This window comes from Chlorocebus sabaeus, chromosome 11 (genome assembly GCF_047675955.1).
Source record: "Chlorocebus sabaeus isolate Y175 chromosome 11, mChlSab1.0.hap1, whole genome shotgun sequence".
NCBI classification, from domain to species: Eukaryota; Metazoa; Chordata; class Mammalia; order Primates; family Cercopithecidae; genus Chlorocebus; species Chlorocebus sabaeus.
This window is the reverse complement of record NC_132914.1, coordinates 16,322,289-16,346,661: the sequence shown is the minus strand read 5'-3', so window position 1 is coordinate 16,346,661 and position 24,373 is coordinate 16,322,289. Positions and strand designations below refer to the sequence as shown.

The window sequence follows — 24,373 nt, the reverse complement described above, 5'->3', positions numbered from 1 at the left end:
AACTAGATATGCACGTTTCTTTTAAATTCTCTTGGTAGTATGGACCTCTCTTGTGGTACTTATATTTTACTTTACTTTTTTTCTATACTTAGGCAATGTCCACACCATATAAAAATGTTTTGAAGGCAAATATTGATTCTATCATGTGTGTTCTATACAGTGCCTTTTATATATTTGGCAATTTGTTCATATTTGTTAAATTATATTTTATATGGTAGGATCTTCCTTCCCTTGATCAATTCAATGGCCTACGACCTTTATTCCTTTGTCTGACCTGGAGTGGCTTATGAATTAGGAACAAGTGATACAAAGATAAATGTTCTTATAACAACTTGTGGGCTTGGTCTAAGCATCCTGTTAATTTCTATCCCTGCAACACAAAAGAGCAAATAAACAGTTTTCATTTGATATAGCTCAAAGAAATAGAAGATTCTTATTTTGCCCAGATAATTAGCCTTAATTAAAATTAACTGAGAAAAGGTAGATCAAAAGGTACAGTACCTGAAGTTTGGTTTTCTGACTGGAGCCAACTTGTTGACAGAAAACTTCAAAGAAATCAGCTACTCCCTCTTCCACCCACAGCAAAGTCACTGAAGTCTGGGTTTTGTTCACTGCGAAGAGTGATTTTGGTGGAGCTGGTTCTGAGCAAAAAAAAAAAGTTTTTAAAAAATTTAATTTAATTTACTAAGTGTATTCTTTCTTCTTTCACTAATAAGCAGGTGAAGCATCCCCCAAATTCAAATATAGGTAGGTAAGAGCACCATAAAGACTTCATATTGCTTTTGAAATATGTCCTTTCATAAAGATAGCTATCTAACTTGGAAGGCAGAAGATTTTGCCTTTTCCCCCCTTCCATTGTTTTACTTCTCTTTTCAGAACACTTCTGTTTTCTACTTCAGTTTCATCACAGACATAATCTATTAATAGTTTCTGTGTCATTTATACTGGAGTTAGCATTGCCCTGATTACACAGAACTTTCTGGATGAGAAACAAAAATATGCACTTAATAAAGGTGGAGAAAAATGAAATTTGGTGTGTTTCCTTCTAATGATGAGATGCAGTTTGGTATTTAGCCAACAACCTGTCTTCCTTTCTCTGGAAACTATTTGGAACAATTCAGACAGAAAAAATGGCTGCTTGAAAATTTAGTCAAAATTAAAAAAGATAAAGCTAAACAGATAGTATGATTTTTTTTTTTTTTTTTTTTTTTTTTGAGGTGGGGTCTCACTCTGTCACCCAGGCTGGAGTGCAGTAGTGTGAACACAGCTCACTGCAGCCTCATCTTCCCTGGCTCAAGTGATCCTCCTGCCTCAACTTCCCAAGTAACTGGGAATACCTGCCTTATTTTTGTATTTTTTTATAGAGACAGAGTTTTGCCATGTTGCTTAGGCTGATCTCAAACTCCTGGGCTTCAGCAATCCACCCGCTTTGGCCTCCCAAAGTACTGGGATTACAGGTGTGAGCCATCGTGCCCGGCTGATAATATAATTTTTTAAGAAAATAATTGATAGAAAAGGATTGGACGATTAATAAAATGTTAGAGATAAATTTTTATCTTAGACGTTTTATCTTAATAATAAATAAATCCATTTGTCCAGGAAGCTGTGTTGTCTGTCCTCTTCATACTTATTTCTAGTAATTGAGTCACTGGCATTGTTCTCTTGAGACCAAAATACCCTGCCTGTTCCTCAGTTCTAATAGTCATCTTCTGTCTCATTCTCCATTCCCGAATGTCTCCTGGTCTTCTGCCTGTGACGCTGTCTTTTGAATGTTGTCTTTCCCTCCAAGTTCCCCAGTATGCAGAGTGCTGTGCCTGAACTCAAGGTCTTGAGCTGGTGTCCCTATTACCTGCTCTCAGACCCCCTGACATTGCTTATTTGAACATACTGTATCTTGCTGCTAGGTTCACCTAACAGCATCCTCCATCCACCTGTATGCGCCTGTCAGACAACTACCCACTGTTGTAGGTTTCTTCCTGCTTGTTACTTGGATTTTTTCATTTTCTGTCCCACTCTCCTAAGTCTGTTCTCCAGCTCCTGTGCTTTAGAGGTGCTTGAAAGAGTCCTGTCGGCCATTTCACTGCTTTGACAGGTACACATCTTTGTGTGGGAAGATTTGAACCTTGTTTCTAGAATATCATCATTATGGCTCTGCCCAGGACCAAGAAGTATGTCAAAATCATTCTTGACATGATTTATCATAGATCGCCTAAACTTATATCCAACTAAAAAGAAGCATGTTTCTTTTCTGCAGCAACTTGACAAGGTTAGACAGAAGAGTTGAAGGAGGGAAGAGATGGGTTCATCTTAGGCAAGCAAAATCCACAATAGATGTCAGGACCGCTTTTTCACTTGTCATGAGTTGTCCAGTCCTCCCCACATTGTATTGTCCCGCTTCTGCTCTGATGAAGACTGCCAGTGAAACACAGAGGTCAATTTCCACTTCTCACTTCCTTCATAACTGCCATTGCTAATAGGAGTATGTCCTTCAGGGATCCTGACTCATGTGGAACTTGGATCTATGGAACCAAGTGTGAAGTTGTTGGGGGCATAGATGAATGGTTAGTTAGGCTGAGCCTGGGCTTTTCATTTTTAAAAATGCACACTACAGAATTGCTCCTCAGACACAACTCTGAGGCTCTTCCCTTATTTCTCAGTCCCAGAGAGCACATCTTCTAAAAAGTCTTGTTACCTTTTCCTTTAATCTTTTTTTTTTTCTTGAGACGGAGTCTTGCTCTGTCACCAGGCTGGAGTGCCGTGGTGCAATCTCGGCTCACTGCAACCTCCGCCTCCTGGGTTCAAAAAATTCTCCTGCCACAGCCTCCTGAGTAGCTGGGACTACAGGCGTGTGCCACCATGCCCAGCTAATTTTTTTTTGTATTTTTAGTAGAGACGGGGTTTCACCATGTTGGCCAGGATGGTCTCGATCTCCTGACCTTGTGATCTGCCCGCCTTGGCCTCCCAAAGTGCTGGGAGCTGGGATTACAGGCATGAGCCACCACGCCCGGCCTCCTTTGATATATTTTTAAATTATATTGCATGTCCAGACTTTTGTCATCACACTCATTGATCATCACAAACGTGCTGTACCTCTTTTTCCCTGGCTCTAATCAGTTCTTTCTTCATTTTGTCAATGATGGATGAAAATCACCTTCAAATGCCATTTTGCCATGTAAAATCCTATCTGTGCATTGTCTGTGGTATCAGATCCAAACATATCATGTCTTTAAGATCCTGCTTAAATTGACTGCATGCTATCCATCCAGCTTCACCACCATTCCTAACACACAGATGTGCTGCCTCCTGGGAAAGCTGGTCTTCTCACTGACCTTCAGAGGGGCAGTGCTCTGTGTCAGTCCACGTTTACGTTCAATCACTATGCTCTTTATTCTGCTCATTCGAAGATTAAGAAAAAGTCTTACCACCTCCTTGAAGTCTCATTTGGTGACTGTTTCTCTTGATGATTTATCCCTTCTCTGACATTCTACTGCCTTTAATTATTTCCTGTGTAATCAATGCGAGTGAAGGCCTGACTCTAGTAGATCCTATTAGACTCTTTAAGAACAGGGGTCATGTGTTATAAATGACTTTGTCTTCATTTGAAGTAGACACCTATAGGCACTCAATCAATCTTATTTATCGGCTGATTTAAAAACATGAGTCAAGATTCATCAACCAAAAGAGGAGGATTCAAGCATCAAGCAAGACCAGACATGCTGGGGTTGTATATTAATGTTCTCTTCTGTTTTTATGGTGATCATGTAGATAAAATTATCAAATTTCAGGGGCAGAGTCAAGAACTATCATGAATTATTGCAAAAGCTCCCAGTGGTCCAAGGAATACGACATGAATACTGCAGTGAGGGTTTCCTTTGTTCTGGCTGAGAACGTGGCTGTAGGTGATACGATCCTCAGGAAAATCTAACGGTCTGGGACATCTAACAGCCACATAACAAATTTTTCTTTTTGGGTGGACTATGAGGTCAATGGATTATTTCAAGGTCCCTGCACCTATTATCACTGTGCTCTTTTTCTGAAAGATGTTTACATGTCAGCTCTGTAGGTCAATGAATAACACACATAAATCACCTGCTTGAGGACTGTTCAGGTTCTTTGTGATAGGTGTGCTTCCCTAAATTAATCAGGCAGAAATTTAACTCTGTATCCCAAAGGAAACAAAGAAAGGTATTACAATTTATTGTTATTATAATTATGAACTTATTACTATGACAAGATTTCACAAGTGAAAGTATAATTTAATTGGGAGTGCTTTTAATTAGATTTTCCTATTCAAGACAACAACTGTCCCAGGAAATGTTTTAAAATGTAAGAATTGGAATGTGAATTGTCCAACACAGCCACTAGCCACATGTAGTTGTTGTATGTACTTGAATTGTGGCTAGTCTAAATTGATAGGTGCTGCAAATAAATGTAAAATACAGACAGAATTTCGAAGACCTAGTATGAAAAAAGAATAAAATATCCCATTAATAATTACTTATATTGATTATATGTTGGAACAATATGACGTTGAATATATTTGGTTACATAAAGTATATTGAATTCAATGTTACCTGTTTCTTTTTACTAATTTTTAATGCGGCTACTAGAAAATTGAAAATTATACATGTGGCTCTTACTACGTTTCAAATGAACAGTACTGAGTTAGAGCATTTCTTCTTATTGCCTAGAGTAGAAGTCTGGAAATTCCTGGCAAAAACTGGCTGGAGCGGTCCCACATTTCATGAGAAGTCAAGGCCAGCTTAGTGCCACAGCCTAGGATGGTTTAGATCAAGCTTGTCCAACCCATGGCCCGTAGGCTGCATGCCGCCCAGAATGGCTTTGGATGCAGCCCAACACAAATTCATAAACTTTCTCAAAACATTGTGAGATATTTTGCAATTTTTTTTTTTTTTTTGATTCATCAGTGTTAGTATATTTTATGTGTGGCCCAAGACAATTCTTCTTTTTCCAGTGTGGCACATGGAAGCCGAAAGCCAAAAGGCTGGTTTACATGACTCATGTTCTCCATCCTCAGAGGCACAAAATTAAAGTGGATAATGGCTAAATATTATTTAGGCAATTGCATATGATAGGGAATACAATGACATCAAAAGCATTTTGATTGCTTTCCATCTTTGTTATGGGACGAATTATATCCCCTCCCTCTAAATTCATATGCTGAAACCCTAACCCTCAGTACCTCAGAATGTGACTGAATTTTATTATTATTATTATTATTATTTTGAGGCGGAGTCTTGCTCTGTCGCCCAGGCTGGAGTGCAGTGGCATGATCTTGGCTCACTGCAACCTCCACCTCCCAGATTCAAGTGATCTTCCCACCTCAGCCTCCTGAGTAGCTGGGACTACAGGGGCCTGCCACCATGCTGGGCTAATTTTTGTATTTTTAGTAGAGACATGGTTTCACCATGTTGGCCACGCTAGTCTCGAACTCCTGACCTCAAGTGATCCACCCACCTGGGCCTCCCAAAGTGTTTGGATTACAGGCATGAGCCACCATATCCGGGGTGAATAGGGCTTTTAAAGAGGTGATTAATTTAAATGAAACTGTTAGCATATGTCCTAATCTAATCAGACCGATGTCCTTATAAGAGGAGGAAATATAGACAGTAAAGAGATGTATGTGCACAAAGAAAAGACCGAGTGAGGACACAGTTACAAAGTGATCATCTGCAAGCCTCAGGAGAAGCCTACTCTGCTCACAGGTGGACCTTGAACTTCTGGACTCCAGATCTATGAGAAAACAAATTTCTGTTGTTTAAGCCACACAGTCTGTGGTATTTTGCTGTGACAGCCCTAGCAAACTAATACAGTCTCTCACTATTCAAAATACCAAATATGTCCCTTTCTGCACATGAGAGTTTAAACCCTATAAAATATCAAATGTAGTCTACCTTCTAAAGCAGAAGGATAGGAAAACCCCAATAATGTTGTGAAGAGTAAATGAAATTTAAGACAATGTATACACAACACTTTATATAATGTAAAGTCATGTAGATATTAGTTATGGAACATCTACTGCTTTTTATCTCTCTAAATGACATTTTCAGTCTTAACATTTTCAATATTCTCATGCTCCAAAATGTCAAATTTCCTTTTGTTTGAAATAATTTCACAGTCCATGATATTTGGTGTGAGTACCTATGTATATGGGTGAAGGGGATTGACATACCATTTTCATAAAATGAGGTATAGATATGGGGTTGTTTGCTTTTAAATACCCTCTAAAAGCTTTCTAATATTGCTGGTGTTCCGCTCAACTAGCTGGCCCTCCCTATTTTTTCTTCTCTCTCATTCCATACCTGTCCGGGTTTGGACTGGGAATCCAATCAAATTTTATAAGAAAATCAAGTACCATGCATAGAATATGGGCAGACTGGAAGGCTGAAGGCCATCTCTACCATTTAATTTAGATTGGATTATGAGAGGCTCAAGCTGTTGCCTAGGCTCTCTGGGAGTGAAAGTGACCTTCCTGAAGTACGAGCTAGTGTCTGATTCTTATTCTGTACTCTGGCAGCAAATCTCTTCCTTTTCTCGGGAATTCCAAAGGGAATAGTCAGATGTAATATTTAGCATAGGAGCAGAATGTAATGTGTTTATTGTCTAAAACCCATCTTTCTCTGATAGCTATTACATTGTTTCTTCTTTTAATGTGACTCATTAATTCAGCTGCCTAGGGAATAATGTTTATGAGGACAAGATTATATCCATAAGGACCAGCGTGGTGAGTCATTTTACAAATGTGTGACATTGGTAATAAGGAAAATTAAGTAGAAAAGCATTGTTAAAATTATCTTAATCCATGACCCACATAACAAAATTTATTTTCAATCTTTAGCCTCACCGATCAGAATTTTCTAGGATGCTCTTCATATGCAAAGCATCATTGTTAACATCTATATTGTAATAAGTCTTTTAAATTTATTTTTATTTTCCTCAACTCAAGCAACTCTATATTAAGCAGTATAAGTCATATAGCATATTTGACTTGGCCAAAGGAAGCATCTGCAACTTAAGCAGTGTAGGCTGCAGAAATTATGCTCAAGTTGATGAAATAACATCTGCAAAAGAAAACACTATCTGAAAGGAAAATAAACAAGAGGTACAGAAATTATTCAGGGTGAGTTAAGATTGTTATGCAATGAAATTAAGGAGAGAAATATTTATATTAAACAACAGAAGCCTTTGTTAGACCTGAAGTTTATTCGACCTTTTCTTGTTGACTTAGGGAAATTATTTTCCTAGACACATTTAACATGTAATTTGAACATTTTAAAAAAATACCAGGAAATAAAAAAAAAATTCAGGCAAAAATTCAGGCAAATATTTAGCACCTGAGAACACATTAAATTATGAGGTCTTTTTCCTATATATAAAAATAAAATTTTCTCAGGAGTTGGAAATGTCTGTCATTTTCATTACTTTTTAACTATATTCTTTTTTTTTTTTGAGACAGAGTCCTACTCTGTCACCCAGACTGGAGTGTAGTGGCGCAATCTCGGCACACAGCAACCTCTGCTCCCGGGTTCAAAAAATTCTCCTGCCTCAGTGTCCTGAATAGCTGGGATTACAGGTACCCACAACTATGCCCAGCTAATTTTTGTAGTTTTAGTAGAAACGGGGTTTCGCCATGTTGGCCAGGCTGTTCTAGAGCTCCTGACCTCAAGTAATCTGCCTGCCTCGGCCTCCCAAAGTGCTGGGATTACAGGCAGTGAGCCACCGTGCCCGGCCTTACCTATATTCTTTATGGATTAGAGATAGCAGGCATAATATCCTCTCTGTGAATCACTAGGGTGGGTTGATAGTTTTAGCACCTTACGTAACTTCTAAAGATCAATAGAGTTTCTCAGAGAAAACTCCCATTTAACATTACTTGGTTTCTTTTTCTTTTTAATTTTTAAAAATTTGCATATGCATATGGGATACTAGTGTAATTTCGTTATATATATAGATTGCATAGTGGTGAAGTCAGGGCTTTCAGGATATTCATTACCTACATAACATACATTGTACCTGCTAAATAATTTCTCCTCATCCACCCACTTCCCATCCCTTCACTTTTCTGATTCTCTTTGCTTAGTTTCAGAACAAATATCTGAATTCCTCCTTTTCAATGGTTCCAGGAATATGTGCTTTTACGTAGCATTTTTATTTTGTTAGGAGTCATATGTTGCAAAATTCTTAGAAAAAGATCAGTACTTTCATTGCGTCATTAATCTTGTTGCTTTTATTCTGAACTCAGGTACGGAACGAAATTCTAAAAGTTGAAGGAGCATAAAGGATCATCTAGCCCAGACTCATTTTATAGATAGGAAGCTGGAATTCAGAGGGTCTGACTTACTTTGCTATGGTAACACAATATGATGGCAAGGGCAAGAACTGGGATCCACACCTCTGGACCCCTAATTAAGGGGAAACAACTGGTTTCCTCCCAGTCAGTGAGTGTCCCGTTCAGTTGCATATAAGTGGGGATGACAAGCCCTCCTGAAAGTTCCTTTGCTTAGAAGAACTTTTCCAGAGTGGGCACCTGCTCAGGTATTTAGGTCAGTGCCAGACTTCACAGTCATTGCCCTATGTGTCCATCTTTCAGATTCCTCCAACACATTGGAGAGGATCATGTACCTGCAGAATACGCAGTACCTTATGATGGGCAGGAGAAATGCCTTTAAAGAAGCTTTAAGGTGGGCCAGGCGCGGTGGCTTACGCCTGTAATCCCAGCATTGTGGGAGGCATTTGTGGGCGGATCATGAGGTCAGGGTTCGAGACCAGCCTGACCAAAATGGTGAAACCCCCATCTCTACTAAAAATACAAAAATTAGCTGGGCGTGGTGGTGCATGCCTGTAATCCCAGCTACTTGGGAGGCTGAGGCAGGAGAATCGCTTGAACCTGGCAGGTGGAAGTTGCAGTGAACAGAGATCAGGCCACTGCACTCCAGCCTGGATGACAGACTGAGACTCCGTCTCAAAAAAAAAAAAAAAAAAAAAGAAGCACTAAAGCGGTTTGGCATGCCTCTGGACAGTTGACAAACCACAGTGACACTCAGAAGACTGCAGTGAGGAGGGGTATATTGAGGTGAGGGATTGGTTAGTGTCAGGCCCAGGTACAGAGCCATGGTACCATGGCATGGCTGTCACTGAGAGCCTAAATCTGAAAACAATTCTTGCATGGGGGTGCTGGCCATGGAGGTATATATCAGAAGAGCAGCACGACAGGTATTGCCCCCTACAAACCGAAAGAACATGCATATGTTTATCTTACAAGAAGTCAATCAAAAGAAACCATCCATAAGCTGCCATCATGACCTTCACTCTTCTCACGGTCCTATTAATGCCCATACTCTCTGTCTGTCATTGTCTTCCTGAAGATATATCCAGACAAAATCCTTCCACTGGCTCCCTGGGTTCCATCTCCTCTCTCCAATCAAGGACATCACACCAAGTCTCACCTCTAACTATCCTCCGTCAACAGTTTTCTCTGTTTTGTTGAATCATTTTGCTTAGCCTACAGACAAGCTGCTTTCAGTCACTTAAAGAAAACAAAATAAAAACAAAAAACTAACAAACACTCTTGGATTCTTCTATCCTTTAGCTCCTGTGCATTTTCTCTCCTTCCCTTTATAATATAATCCTCAAAGGTTTTGTTATTCCAGCTATTTTATGGTTTTCTCCTTTCATTCTCTTTGAACATCTTTTAATTAGATTTTTTTTTCTGTCACCATGGCACCTAAATACCTCTCTCAAAATCACCAGTGACTTCTGGGCTGCTAAAATCGGTGGTCAATTCTCATTCCTCATCTTACCAGATGTTTTCACAGGTTTGACCTGGGCAATCTCCATTCACTGTGGCACTCTCTTCCCTTGGCTCCTGGGTCAGGACACTTTTCTGTGCTTTTCCTTGCTTCCCTGGCCAATGCTCCTCAGTCTCTTTTGCTGGTTTTTACTCACTATCTCCGCCTCTTAAAGTTGGAGTGGCCCAGGGCTTAGTTCCTGGATAGCATTATTTTTTCTTTATTGAGTCTTTGTTAACTCATCACATCTGTCTCCTTCCTACACTCAAATTTATATTTTCAGTCCTGAAGTCTTCACTGAATCCAAGCCCCTTTATCTAACTGCCTGCTCAGTATTTGTTATTTAATGGTTTCACAGGAACCTTCAAAATGTTGGCCCATCCAGACCTGAATTTCTGACATTGCCCCCAAACCAGCCTCTCCCATAACCTTTTCCAAGTAATAAATACAACTTCTGTCTTTCCAATTGCTCAGGCCCCAAATCTTGGTGGGTCTCTAGGCTTCTTTTATTCATTCATAGACAACATCTAAGATTCTAAGATTCCATCAGCAGATTCTCTCAGCAACACCTTCAAAATAAATTTTGAATCTGACCACTTTTCATCTCCTGGGTGGTTCCCAGTCTGACCTAAACAAGTATAATCTCTCATCTGGACAGACTCAATGTTCTTTAAACTTGAAGGTGACCATGTAATTTATCAGAAGTGTCCACACGGGAACATTTTTGGGGTAGAAAAGCCTTGCCCCAAATCCTAAAGAGGATTACTGCCTTTTAACTAATCCATAAGAAGTGTAAAGTGGGATTGTCTAAGGCAAGAGGGATGTATGGTCATATTACCTAATTGGTTCCCTCCTGCCCTTATCCTTGCCCTGAACAATCTATTATTACCAGAGTGACACAGTGCAACCCGTTAGGTTATGCGCCTCTGCTTAAAGCATGCAATGGAGAATCATCTCATTCACGGGAAAGTGTCTTTTCAAGGACCCTAGGTGCTCTGTTCCCTTGCTACCTCTCTGCCCAATTTCTACGACTCTCCACTTTGTTTGTTCCACTCTAGCCACACTGCCTGCTTGCCTTTCCTCGAACTTGCCAGGAACACTACTGCCTCCAGAGCTGTGCACCTGTGGTTCCCTCTGCCTACAGAACCTCATCCCAGTGATCTCTTTGGCTTACTCCCTCATTTCCTTTAGGCTCTGACTCAAACATCACCTTCACAGTGACACTTACTCTATTCCCCACAAAAATAGCACCCATCCCCCATAGCACTTCCTATCCTCTTTTCCTCTTTCACTTTTCTCCATGACACTTATCACCATTTAACATTCTTATATTTATGTTTATCATCTCCTTTTCTCCATTAGAATGAGAGTTGACATTTTTGTCAGTTTTGTTCATTTCTGTGTGCTCAGAACCAAGAAGAGTGTGTGGCATATAGTAAATGCTAAATAAATATTTGATAGTCGCTGATTTACAGGATGAATAATTTTTTTTAAAAAAAGTATAAGACCTTAAGCATTTTATCAGCTTCTTTCTAGCTGACTGGCGGCCTACAGATTTCTATACATCTATATCTATATCTGTATTTGAGAGAGACAGAGAGAAAAAGCCTACTATTCCCCAAATACTTAACATTTCAAACTATTTTGATTTTTTCCTTGTCCATAGCCAAGTTATGTTTTAAGGATTTCTAATGTCTATAAAAGTTTCTATGACTGAGATTAAGAAAATCAAGCCAATGTCCCTAAGACTAAATTTCAAAAGAGGAACAGAAAGTCACAAAAGTGGGTGTGAGGCTCCTCCCTGTTCTGTGAAATGTTTTAATAGAAAAATGAAGCTTGTAGGAAAAAGACCACACCTCAGTGTAGGAAAATAGAAGGAGCGGATGGACAAAAAGTACGAAATGACTGTTTCTGGACCAAGACCTAACAATGGATAAAGCGTGTCACATTTCTCTAAGCGCCAGCTTGTTCAAATGAGGACACAGTACTGAATTATCTCCAAGAGCTCTCCTAGCACTAAAGTTATATGATTCCTTATCTTGAACGTGCTCAAACATGTCTGCGGTCAGGATAAAGCAGAAGTTTGATGACAGTGGTGTGCAATTCTGGTTTTTTTGTTTTGTTTTGTTTTCTCTGACCTCCCTAGCTTTTCCTTTCCACTCTCTCTTTCTGATTCTTCCTGCTAAGCCGAATTTCTAACTGCTGGAGTGGTTCTTCCAGACTCAATCCAGGGCTTCTCTTTTCTTCTCTATCTCTACTTACTACTTGGTGATTTCATCCAGACACTTCCAAATTTATATTTCCAGCCCAGAATTCTCCCCTGGCCGTCACATCTGCACCGGGATATCCAATAATCAGTAAAAAAATTTTTTTACATCCAAAGAAGAATCCTTGATTCTTACTTCACCCTAAATGTCCTCCTCCTGTAGTTTTACTAGTTATCTCAATCTCAGTGAATTGCGCCACCATTCGTCCTAGTTGCTCAAGAGTGAAGCCTGGGAGTCATTAATTTCCCTTTCCCTCACTTCCTGTTTCTGCCCTATCAGAAAGTTCTGTGGATACAACCTCCAAAAGAGCTCCTGAATTCTGTCCACATCTCTTCATCTCCATTACAACTACTGTAGTCAAAGTTACCATCACTCTCTTGCAACCTCTTTGAATTAGAATATTATTTTTAAAGCTGGCACAAATAGCCCCTTAATCACTTCCCCTACTTTCATTGTTGATACAGTAATCCCTTTCTCATTAAGCAACCAGAGGGATTGTTTTAAATGTAAATCGGATTATTTAAGTTCTCTAAATGTTCCTTCATTACTCTGAAAATAATATTCCAACTGCATGCCTTCAAAGACCTACACTCAAGCCTGCCTTTTCCCTCTGCCTGGCATCCTCCTTCTTGGCCTTTTCATGGCTGGTTCTTCTTGTTATCCACGGCTTTCTCAAAGAAAGCTTTGACTACATAGTCATTCTGCACCACATTTCCCTGTTGCAGAGCACTGTATAGCACTTACTACCATCTTCCCCTTCACTAGATCATAAGCTCCTTGTGAAGAGAAAGTGAAAGTAGCACTCTGGGTTCATTACCATCACTACTACCACAAGTAGTCTGGCATCTGAGTAGTAGTTAGAAGGTTCTCAAGATGTATTAGTTAAATGGATTGATGAATGGATATTCTATTACCAGAGAGCTATTTGTCATGTGTCCAACACGTCTCATTCTTTTTTTTTCTTTTTCTTTTTCTTTTTTTTAAGGTTGGGAAACTGATTCTCTTAGGTAGACTTAGTAAGTCCTCTTAAAGTTGGCCCAGGGATCCAGGTTGATTCACTAAAACTAGAAAATACGATTGGTTACTGGTTGAAGCCACAGTCATATGCAGACCAATGAGTTCTTGTAAAATGACAAGTCCTAGAGGCAGATTTGATTGATATTTGTAATGACTGACTGCCAAAGTGACCTGTCGTCACATACCACCAAAGTATCATGAAACTGCTGGCAACCTAAAATTCCTAATGGGATGGTTGGTTCAACATCCTGGGGAAGGCATCATTATTGGTGCATGTCTTTTTGTGGATGTTTATTGATCAAACAATATTAAGAATTATTGGCAACTGTTTTGAGGGCTTTCTATCCTTGCACATGACATCTTGGATTAATTTATATGATACTGGACTCATTGGTAGTTTGGTTTCTTTCCATAGAGGCAGAACCTACCCTCCATGATGCAGGAGTCATTCAGAGGCATTCTAAAGAGGCCTTTATTACAGATAAATTGCACTGCAGGTTAGTCCAACCTATTTTGGCCCTAGCTTTAACAACGGCATTCTGATTCAAACATGCTCTGAAAAATCTATGTACCAAAGTTGTGTTTTTCTGTAAAGGAGAATGACTATGACTTCTATATATATCAAAATGAATGCTGTGAAGAAACATAAAACAACTAGAATGAAAGTTCTGTTAACACCCCCCCCCCCCCCCCCCACACACACACCCTGCAATTCAGGTACTACTAAAGCAAGATATTATTTCACTTCTCTGAAAGGTGAAACTTGTTCTGATTAAATATTAACTGGCATACTATGTTCTGAGGTCTGCAATTTCAATTCATTCAACAGTATCTGTTAAGCAGTTATACGTGTTCAGGCATTGTGTTATACAAAATGGAAAGGGCCTATACACACAATAACATGATTAGTAGAACAGATCTTTTGACCAAAGGATAAAAACCAACATTGTTTGTTTTCAAGAAAATAAGAAAGGCACATCATATACAGATTGTTTTGTCTACAGAGAGGAATAACATAGAAACAATATTCCATTTGATATTTAAGATACCAATAAGAAAAAGCTTATTGATTCTAAGGGTTATATTAACTAGAAATAATTTCCATGAAAACTCACCTTTCCTTCTTGTAAAGTTTAAAGAAATTTTCCAAGCTGGTTTACATAGTCCATTCTGTTATCAGGGAGACATGGAGACTCCAAACATTTTGATAAGTTTGGGAAACTGTCATGGTTTTAACTCACAGTCCTATGTAGATACAATTGTACCAGTTCATGACTTTGACTTATATTCCTGAGGCACCATAGACCATGATGTCACATAGAAATTTCAGTGAAGTATCCAATAGGCCCACTAAATGCTACTTTGATAAGACTACCTCTGAACTTAAATTTTAAGGGAGACTGAAAAACCAAGTAAGTTGGAGAAAGCTGCTAGGACCTGAGAAACACTTAATAGCTTCCTGTAATAGTAAATCTTGGAAAAAGGAAGACGTTGGGAATGTGAGCACAGTTTTCAAGTAATTACAGTTACCTGGAAATGAGTTTTTGAATGATCCTTTACACCCACAGAGGACAGAGTCAGAGACAATGGTTGGAATTGGTACACAGGCAACTTTTTTCTTAATAGAAAGATTATGCAAAGTTGGAAGTTGGTGCTCTCCACATTCGTAGAATTTAAGTATAGACAGACCACAAGGGAGGAAGAACAGATTGCCTTCAGTGCAGGAAAGGTAAGAGGCTACCCTTGATCCTCAACTGGAGCACTAGCGCCCCCTTGAGGGTGTTTGGAAGTTTGGAGGAATGTTTTTATTAGTCACAACAGAGGGAATTAGCTGTTCTTTTGTGGTCAGGACTTAGAAATGCTAGCTGTCCTGGAATTATTAAGAGGACACCAGATGAAAAATTGTCCCATGTCCCACAACCCACATGACTTTCAAATTGAAAGTTTTTATAAAGGAATTAAGTAAAATAATTTAGAAGAAAGTTGTCATGAAAAGGCATATTTAAATCAAAATAAGATAATATTTAAAATTATAAATTATTCAATAATATAATTTTGACTTCCATAGTGTCGAATCAATACATCACATATTTCCAAATTACCTGTACAATTTTAAAGTATTTCAGCACAAAAACTTAGTTTTTGTCATGGCAAATATGAGACAAAGAAATTTAAGACTCAGTGACTTACGCATTGAGTTCTGGAGAAATGCAATTACTGGGTAAATTGAGGAAAGATCGTATTTTTTGCTTTTTAGATTTTCTGAAAGTTTTCTCAAAGTACATCACTGTCAACAATGCTACCCATGGTATTTAAGCTACTAATAAAACAACCGTGAATTAGTCTTTACTTACAGCTGCTAATATGAACACATGTAATAACAGAGATGACTTGAGACTGCTATGGACAGATTCAGACACAAAAATTAGCAGACATCTTAAAAAATGATGTTACTAAATTGCATTAACTATATGGAAAACACTTTTATTACCATTTGATAGACTTAATTTTTGAAATATGGAAATTATAAAATCTCTGCTGTGAAAATTACATATTGAACTTATGCATTTAATTTTGGGTTGCCACTCTTTCAGTCATACTGCCTCTAAAAGTCTACCACACAACTTTGTGTCAATCTATCCTCCATTGTCTGTGGCAGATTTTAGGATACTGTCTTCAAGTTTCCCTATAAGTATCAGAAACTAAATGTATACCACAATAAATGGTCAATTTTTGAATGTAGAAGATGTGTTTTGTGTTACACAATCACTTTCCAGTTGTATGTCATACTATAAAGAATTATTTTGACATTACACTACACAAAAAGATCCAGTTCATTTGCAAGAATGTTAAAGTATCTGTTTTTCCTCATCCACAGCCCATTATTTTTCTTGGCATATTATCTTACAGAATGAATTTGGAAGTATTCCTTCCTATTCAACTTTTTTGAAGAGTTTGAGCAGGATTGGCATTAGTTCTTTAAGTGTCTGGTGAAATTCACAGGTCAAGCCATCAGGACCTGGGCTTTCTTTGGTAGGAGACTTTATTATGACTTTCATCTCATTGCTCATTATCGGTTCGTTAAGGTTTTCTCTTTCTTAATGGTTCAATCTCGTTAGGTATGTTCAGGAGTTTATTCATTTCTTCTAGCTTTCCAATTTGTTGGTTTATAGTTGTTCATAGTAGCCTCTAATGACTCTTTGTATTTAAGAGGTGTCTTGTTATGTCTACTTTTTTGTTTCTGATTTTATTTCTTTGGGTCTTCTCTCTTTTTTTCTCAATCTAGCCAAAGGTTTGTTGATTTTATCTTTTTAAATAACCAACTTTTTGTTATGTTGATCTTCTGTATTTATTTTTAGTCTCAATTTCATTTATCTGCTCTGACCTTTATATTTTTTTCCTTCTACTAATTTAGTGTTTGGTTTGCTTTTGCTTTTCTAGTTCCTTGAGGTGCATCATTAGGTTGTGCATTTGAACTTTTTACTTTTTTATTTTAAGGGCATTTATTGCTAGAAACTTCCCTCATACTATGGCTTTTGCTATATCCCACAGATTTTGGTATGTTGTATTTTCATTTTCATTTGTCTCAAGAATTTTAAAAATTCTTTTCTTAATTTCTTCACTGACTCATTTGTTGTTCAGGAACATGTTCAATTCCCATGTGTTTGTGTATTTTTTGAGGTTTCTCTTGTTATCACTTTCTAGTCTTATTCCACTGTGGTCAGAAAAGATACTTGATATGATTTCTACTTTTTGAATTTGTTGGAACTTGTTTTGTGTCCTAAGATATGATATATTCTAGAGAACGTTCCAACAATGTGTATTCTCTAGCAGTTGGACGAAATGTTCTTTAAATGTCTATTAGGCCTATCAGGTCTCATGTGTAGTTTAACTCTGTTGTTTCTTCATTGATATTCTGTTGGATGATCTATATGTTACTGAGAGTGGGGTGGCGAAGTCCCCTACTATCATTGTAATCAAGTCTATCTGTTCCTTTAGATCAATTAATGTTTACTTTATATACTTAGGAGCTCCAGTGTTGGGTGCGTAGATATTTATAATTGTTATATCCTCTTGCTAAACTGATCTCTTTTTCATATAGTAACCCTTTTTGTCTGTTTTTACAATTTTAGATTTGTGGCCTAATTTATCTAACATAAGCATAGCTACATCTGCTTTTTTGCTTGTTTGTTTTCCAGTTGCATGGAATATCTTTCTCCACCCCTTCACTTTCAGTCCCTGTGTGTCTTTACAGGTGAAGTGGGTTTCTTAAAGGCAACATATAGTTGGTCTTATTTTTTTTATCCATTCATCCACACTGCGACTTTTAATTGAGAATTGAGGCCATTTACATCCAGTGTTATTACTGCTAAGTACAGATTTACTACTGCCATTTTGTTGCCTGTTTTCAGGTTGTTTTGAGAATCATCTTTTTCTTTCATTCTTTGTGGTTAAGTGATTATTAAGTGCTATGTATTAATTTGTTGTTTTTTATTTTTAATTCACTGATTATATGATTTTGTGCTGTGGTTACGAGGCTTATACAAATCTTATAGATATAACAAGTTTATTTATTTATTTGCTTATTTTTAAGATGGGGGTCTTGCTCTGTCACACAGGCTGGAGTGCAGCAGTGTTACAATCACAGCTCACTGCAGCCTCAACCTCCGGGCTAAAGTGATCCTCCTGCCTCAGCCTCCCAAGTAACTGGGACCACAGGCATATGTCACCATACTTAGCTTTTTGTTTTGTTTTGTTTTTTGTTTTTTTTGTTTTTTGGTTTTTTTTTTTAGTAGAGATGAGGTCTTGAATTCCTGGGCTCAAGCGCTTCACCAACCTTGACCTCCCAAAGTGCTGGATTACAGGCGTGAGCCACCATGCCTGGCCATAACAAGTTACTTTAAAGAGACGACAACTTATCTTAGATTATGAGCAAAAGAATAGAAACAAAAGCAAAACCACCACATCCAAAAATTTACCTTTTAACTTCATTTCTCTCCACCCCCTAGTTTTGACTTTGTTGCCTCAATTTACATGCTTTACATTACCTGTCTCTTAACAGGTTGCTGTAGCTATTATTGTTTTTAAAAGATTTGTCTTTTGGGCTTTATACCAGAGTTATGGATGGATTGTACACCTCAATTACAGTAATAGAACATCGTGGGTTGGTCCATGTATTTAATTTTCCCAAAGGTCTAATACCTTGAAAAGTTTTCTTTTTACATGTGTCCTTTTCTCTCAGATTGAATAACTCTCTTGCATTTATTGTACGACAGGTCTAGTAGTGGTGAATTCTTTCATCTTTTGTTTTTCTGAGAAATACTTTATCTTTCCTTCATATTTGAAGGACAGTTTTGCTGGATACATTATTCTTGGATGGCAGTTTTTTCTTTGAGCACTGTGAAAATGTTCTTCCTCATAGCGTGTACAGTTTGTTGCCAGATGAATTGCAGCTTGTTACCTGTTATTTGCTTCTTTTCTCTTGATGCTTTCAGGATCTTCTCTTTGTTCTTGACCTTTGAGAGTTTTATTATTATCTGCTTTGGGATGATCTTATTTGAGTGGTATCTGTTTGGTATTCTCAGACCCTCCTGAACCTGGCTAATTATATCTTTCTCAAGTTTTGGAATGTTTTCTATTATTATTTCTTTGAGTAAACTTCCTTTCTCAGCTCCCCCTTGAATACTAATACTTCTTATGTTTGATCTTTTAAGGTTTTTTTTTGTTGTTGTTGTTGAGATGGAGTCTGACTCTGTCGCCCAGGCTGGAGTGCAGTGGCACGATCTCAGCTCACTGCAAGCTCCACCTCCTGGGTTCACGCCATTCTCCTGCCTCAGCCTCCTGAGTAGCTGGGACTACAGGCTCAGCCACCATGCCAGGCGAATTTTTTTTTTGTATTTTTAGTAGAGACGGGGTTTCACCGTGTTAGCCAGGATGGTCTCAATCTCCTGACCTCGTGATCTGCCCGCCTGGGACTCCCAAAGTGCTGGGATACAGGCATGAGCCACCTCGCCCAGCCTTTTTTATATGTCTTACAGGCAGACTTCGCTTACTTTCAGTCTTATTTTTCTTTTTGCTCCTCTAATGGTATGTTTTCAAATAGGCTTTGAGCTCCCTGAATCATTCCTCTCCTTTGTCCATTCTGCTGTGATGAGTTTTTCAGTTCAGCAAACATATTTCCCAGTACCAAGATTTTGTTTGATTTAAAAATTTTTCTGATAAATTTCTGAATTGCTTTTCTGTGTTTTCCTGGACATCACTGATTTTCCTTAAACTGGATTTTGAATTCGTGTTCAGAGAGCTCACAAATCACCATCTTGTTAGGGTCAGTCATTGGATTTTTGCTTTGTCCTTTTCTGGGAGGGGGGTCACAGTTCCCTGTTTGATGCTGTTTCTTATGGGCATAGATCTATGTCTTTGCATTAAAGAATTAACTATTTAGTTCACTTTCCTATGTCTGCCTTGCCTTGTTTTGTCTTTATTGGCTATATTTGCTTAGCAAATCTTTACCACTAGATCACTACCTACTTGTCAGCTCTAGGTGGCACCTTAAATCCAGATTTGCCCTGGCTCTGCCTGTCCTGAGAAGGAAAGGTCTTAAAGGAATTATCCTGGCAGTGTGTCAAAGTTGGCTAGGGGTCTCATGCCCCCAAGGGACCTGTGAAATAAACCTCCTACAGTATGGTGCTGCTGAACAGCCACTCTGATTTGGTGTCTCCTTTGGCCAAGTTACAGAGCAGAGTTGCTGGGACTGGGAATGGTAGTTCCACCTCACCTCTTTGTTTCTGCCTATCCTCAAGCTATTTCTCCCTTCAGGCAGTCACGATGCTTCCTGTGGCTTAAGGCAAGGACAGATTTCCTGCCAGGGGAACATAACATAGTGGGGAAACTAGTTGACTACCTCAACCTCACTTTTTCCAGGGTAGAAACATGAGTTGGCAGAAGATTTTCTGCACACTTGTTGCCAGGCAGAATCGCGGGGGAGGTGTCATGAATGTGGAAGCCTGATTCTCCTACCATCTGCCCAGAGTTTTTTCACTTCTCTACGGCTCTGGAATCTGTTTCATTCTCGTATTTGAGTTCTGGGTTGTTTCTGGCGAAAAACTCAGAGCTGTATATTTGCTTTTGGTTTCCCGTTGGGTAGAGGGGAGTGAAGCCAGCTTGCTTCTGTGCTGCCATTTATAAACTTTTGGTGTGTTGTCCCTACTTTAATTAAAATTATTTCCATCTTTCTCTCATTCTGTGACAATATAGCTCATCTTTGAGTACTTATCTTAACTCTAGTTTTTATTCTAGGATCTACCTGTATCTATGCTTGCTTAGTTATTTGTTATTAATTAATTTGTGTTAAATTGTTCATTTCTTAGCTTATTTTTATGCTTCTTATATAAAAGACTAGTGATCTTTTTATTTCTTGTAAACTCCAACTTATTCATTTTAATTATATCCAGGCATCAGGTAATTTCATTATGTCTTTTAGAGTAGTTGTGTCTGAACATATACATAGGGAATCCATATTATTTTATTATAAATTAGTTTCTTTTTTCTTGATTTTTTACTAGAGTTAGGAAACTATATAAAATTTAAAAAATCAATATGTAGATTTTAAAATCCATTACTATTTAAGATAATAAAGAGGGTATTACATAATATTACATAATATTAATATGAAAATAAAATGTTGTCTTATAGGGTTGGGAACACTGCATTAGATAATCTCTAATGTGCTTCTATCTCCAAAATCCTATGACTACCTGGTTTCTTTAACCTAACCAAGAATAGTGAACACCACTGTTTCCCAGAACAGTATATATCCCACTCACAGAAACTTGTACCAAGTTGAACATACTCTTTTGCTAGTATGAATGTCCATTTTCTACTCATAAAAAATTAGCCATTTTTCTGTTATTATTTCATTGAATTGAGGAGGTCTTGCTGAATCAAATGATGCAAACATTAGTTCTCCCAACATGATTATTTTACACCCATCTCTGTGTCCTCTTCTTACCTAGCTTGACAAGGCGGAGCATGGAGGTATTACTTCCTCTTTCAGTACAAGCGGTTACTGAGAGGTTGTAGATGTCGCCTGGAGGCAAGCTGAGAATTGCAGTCATGACATTGCGTGTTACCTGCAAGATCATCAAAATCAAGGGTTTAAACTTTTAGTGAATGAGTCAGTGCACCACCCCAAAAAACTAAAGGACTATAGCAGATACATTCCCTCTCTGTTCTATGCCGCACTCTGCAATTTATTATATTATAGATACGTTATATCTTCTGAAAATTTTATAAATTCCTCAGCTGGGCCCAATGCAAGGTAGCCTTAACAATGCATTATATACATCAGAACAATTTTGTGATTAATTCCCTTATTTGGAATGGGTCTCATTCTGACATTTTCTCATGTATTCATAACAGGTTTTAGAAAAGAAAATTACTGAGTTGCTACTGATACGTACATTCTAAGAAATTTAAAAGAAACCTACCCATATCTGTAGACGTGTGGCTTCCTACCTAAGGGCCATTGTTATTTCCCATCTTCTCCTACAGCTAGAGGGGACGATGTGACCTAACTCTGATCAGTGGATTTTAAGTAGAAGTCACATGGACAACTTATAGTTCAGTTCATATCCTGTAAGTGCTGGGCTCCTACATCCTCCCTTTTCTTTTCCCCTTCCTGCAGGCTGGAACATGGAGGTAATGATGATAAAGGTTTATCTCTAGAGACAAGGACTGTGCATAGTGGCAGATGGAACAACAAAAGAGAATTTGCCTCCCTGGACGACCCCTTAAAGCAGAAGTGCCTGGTTAGTCCTGTGCTTTAATGGGAGAGGTAAAAACTTCTATTTTGTTTGAGCCACTCTCCTTTTGTTTGTTTCTTTATTACAGTAGTTTAGTCTGTACCCTAATCAATAAACATCAAAAAGCATATTTTGGAGAAAAGAAGTCAGTAGTCCCAAAGTCCCCAAATCTTTAGGTGTTGGTGATATATGGGAAAAATTGGAAATATGTTAATTGTAGTTTTCTTGAAAATGTTGGCATCCTGAAGAAAATGCTGAAATCATAATTCTAAATATAAATGAAATCAATAGTTGCAGCTCTTACAGCTCACTGTTAAAGATTAAATGGTAAGCTGTATGAAAGGAAGAATTTAATTTTTGTTCACTGTCTTATCTCCAGAGCCTAAAACAGACAACTGGCATGCAAACATTTGATGCGTCAATAAATGATTGCTTAGTGGTTTTCAATAGTTCATAAAACTAAATTTACAGACACCCAATACTGGCATTCAAAGAAACATACACTCTTTTTAATTTTCTTTTTTCCTTCTGCAACAACCATCCAGTGAAGCATTCTAGAATGGGACAAGTCTGTTGTATCATCCCCATATGTCCAACTGATATATAACAGACTGTTGAAATATTCCACAGAAGTGATTTCTGGAGCCACTGGGGCTACAAGGGAGAAACAAAGCACAATTTAGTATAATAGACAGATAAATAAATTAATTACTAGTAGAGCATGAAATCCTACATAGAATCTACTTAGCGAATTAGAATTCATAGCACACGAGAGTCCTGGTAACTTCAGGACCTCTCGTTAACAGTGAAGGATGGTGATACAGGATGGGCACGTGTTTTATGGGATCCCACATCTTGTAAATCTAAGATACAAGACACCCAGACCCATCTGTACCTGAGGATATCAAAGTCTTTTATATAAATTTCACCATTACAAAATTCCTAAAAAGTTCACTTATTTGGGTATATTTGTTACATCAACCAATTAATATTAATAGGCGTCAGTGGAGTTATTATTCAAGTAGGATTTAAAAACTTAGAGTCCTGTAAACTAAGTCTCTTTCATTTACTTGCAGCAAAGACATTTATGGGAATGAAGAACAGTAGGATACAAGGGTAGAAAGATAGAAGATCATAGTACTACAAGTAGGATAGAAGACAAATGTTATTTCCATAAAATAACAAGACATTATTTACAGTGTTCTAGCCCAGTGCTTTGCAGAGAATAGGCTTTTAATAAATGCTGCTGAGCGAGTAGTGAGAGAGAAAAGAAGGGAAGAACAAGTTTTTTTTTTTGTTTTTTTTTTTTGTTTTTTTTTAAATCATGCCACGAAGCTAAATTCTAACACAGAGCTTGCTACTTTATCATCTTACACATTTAAATTTTCAAAAATTTAAGCGGGGAATGCCTGTAATCCCTGCATTTCAGGAAGTTGACGTGGGTGGATCTCTTGAGTCCAGGAGTTGGAGACCAGCCTGGGCAACATAGCAAAACCCCATCTCTACAAAAAATTAGAAAATTCAGCCGGGCATGGTGGCACACCCTGTTGTCCTAGCTACTAGGGAGGCTGAGGGGGTAGGACTATTTGAGCCCAGGAGGTCCAGGCTGCAGTGAACCATGAGCCTGCCACTGCATTCCAGCCTGGGTGACAGAGTAAGACCCTGCCTCAAAAAAAAAATTACTTTTAATTTATTTTATTTTTATTCTTATTTTTGAGGCAGGGTCTCACTCTGTCACGCAAGCGGTAGTGCAGTGGCACAATCTCGGCTCACTGCAGCCTCAACCTCCCAGGCTCAAGCATCCCTCCTGCCTCAGTCTACCAAGTAGCTAGGACTACAGGTACAGGCCACCATACCCGGCTAATTTTTGTATTTTTTGTAGAGCTGGGGTCTTTCTATGTTGCCTAGGCTGGTCTCGAACTCCTGGGCTCAAGCAATCTGCCCATCTTGGTCTCCCAAAGTGCTGGGATTACAGGCGTGAGCTTCCACGCCCAGCCAAAAAGAAAAAAAAAAAATTAAAAATTTGCTAATTAGGGAGGAGAATTCATCACAAGCTTTATACTATATAGGCTCTGAAAACATATTTTAATTACTTTTTAAAGTAACTGCTAACTCTGATTATTTTAAAAAACAAATACGCAGTTGAATTTAAATATCATGTGTACGTTGGTCTGAAGACAGTCGGTGTTCCATTCTGAGATACAGCACAATGTCAACTAAAATCTTTGGAAATTTTCTATAAAGAATCATTTCTCCTAATATGATGCTAATACTTACAACAAACATTCATAACTAGCTATGCTTTCAAAAATATTCACTGAAGAATTTGTAATATATAAAGTAAAAATGCATTTTTGTTTCATGTGAAATAGGAGTAGCATTTATATAGTATGCTTAGCAATAAAATCTTGAAAGATAATTCATGTAACAAGTAACAGAAATCGACATCGTATTTCAGAATATTCTACTAAAGGAAAAT

The 24,373-nt window shown here is 38.1% G+C and overlaps 1 protein-coding gene and 1 long non-coding RNA gene across 4 annotated transcripts in view; one reads left to right on the top strand and one right to left on the bottom strand.

The window, feature by feature from the left end:
* The window catches only part of PTPRO (protein tyrosine phosphatase receptor type O), a 271,904-nt gene that overhangs the window by 52,901 nt on the left and 194,630 nt on the right, over window positions 1–24,373 (bottom strand). For both annotated transcript variants that reach the window (XM_007967763.3, XM_007967764.3), the window contains exons 11-13: window positions 22,397–22,548; window positions 21,102–21,222; window positions 502–641 (exon numbers count right to left, since the gene is read on the bottom strand). In XM_007967763.3, the coding sequence (XP_007965954.1) occupies window positions 502–641; window positions 21,102–21,222; window positions 22,397–22,548 (413 nt within the window). The remainder of the gene's footprint in view (window positions 1–501; window positions 642–21,101; window positions 21,223–22,396; window positions 22,549–24,373) is intronic.
* LOC103218689 (uncharacterized) overlaps window positions 1–24,373 on the top strand; it is a 98,404-nt gene that overhangs the window by 35,720 nt on the left and 38,311 nt on the right. For both annotated transcript variants that reach the window (XR_012094458.1, XR_012094457.1), the window contains exon 4: window positions 21,777–21,926. This is a non-coding gene — a long non-coding RNA (uncharacterized lncRNA). The remainder of the gene's footprint in view (window positions 1–21,776; window positions 21,927–24,373) is intronic.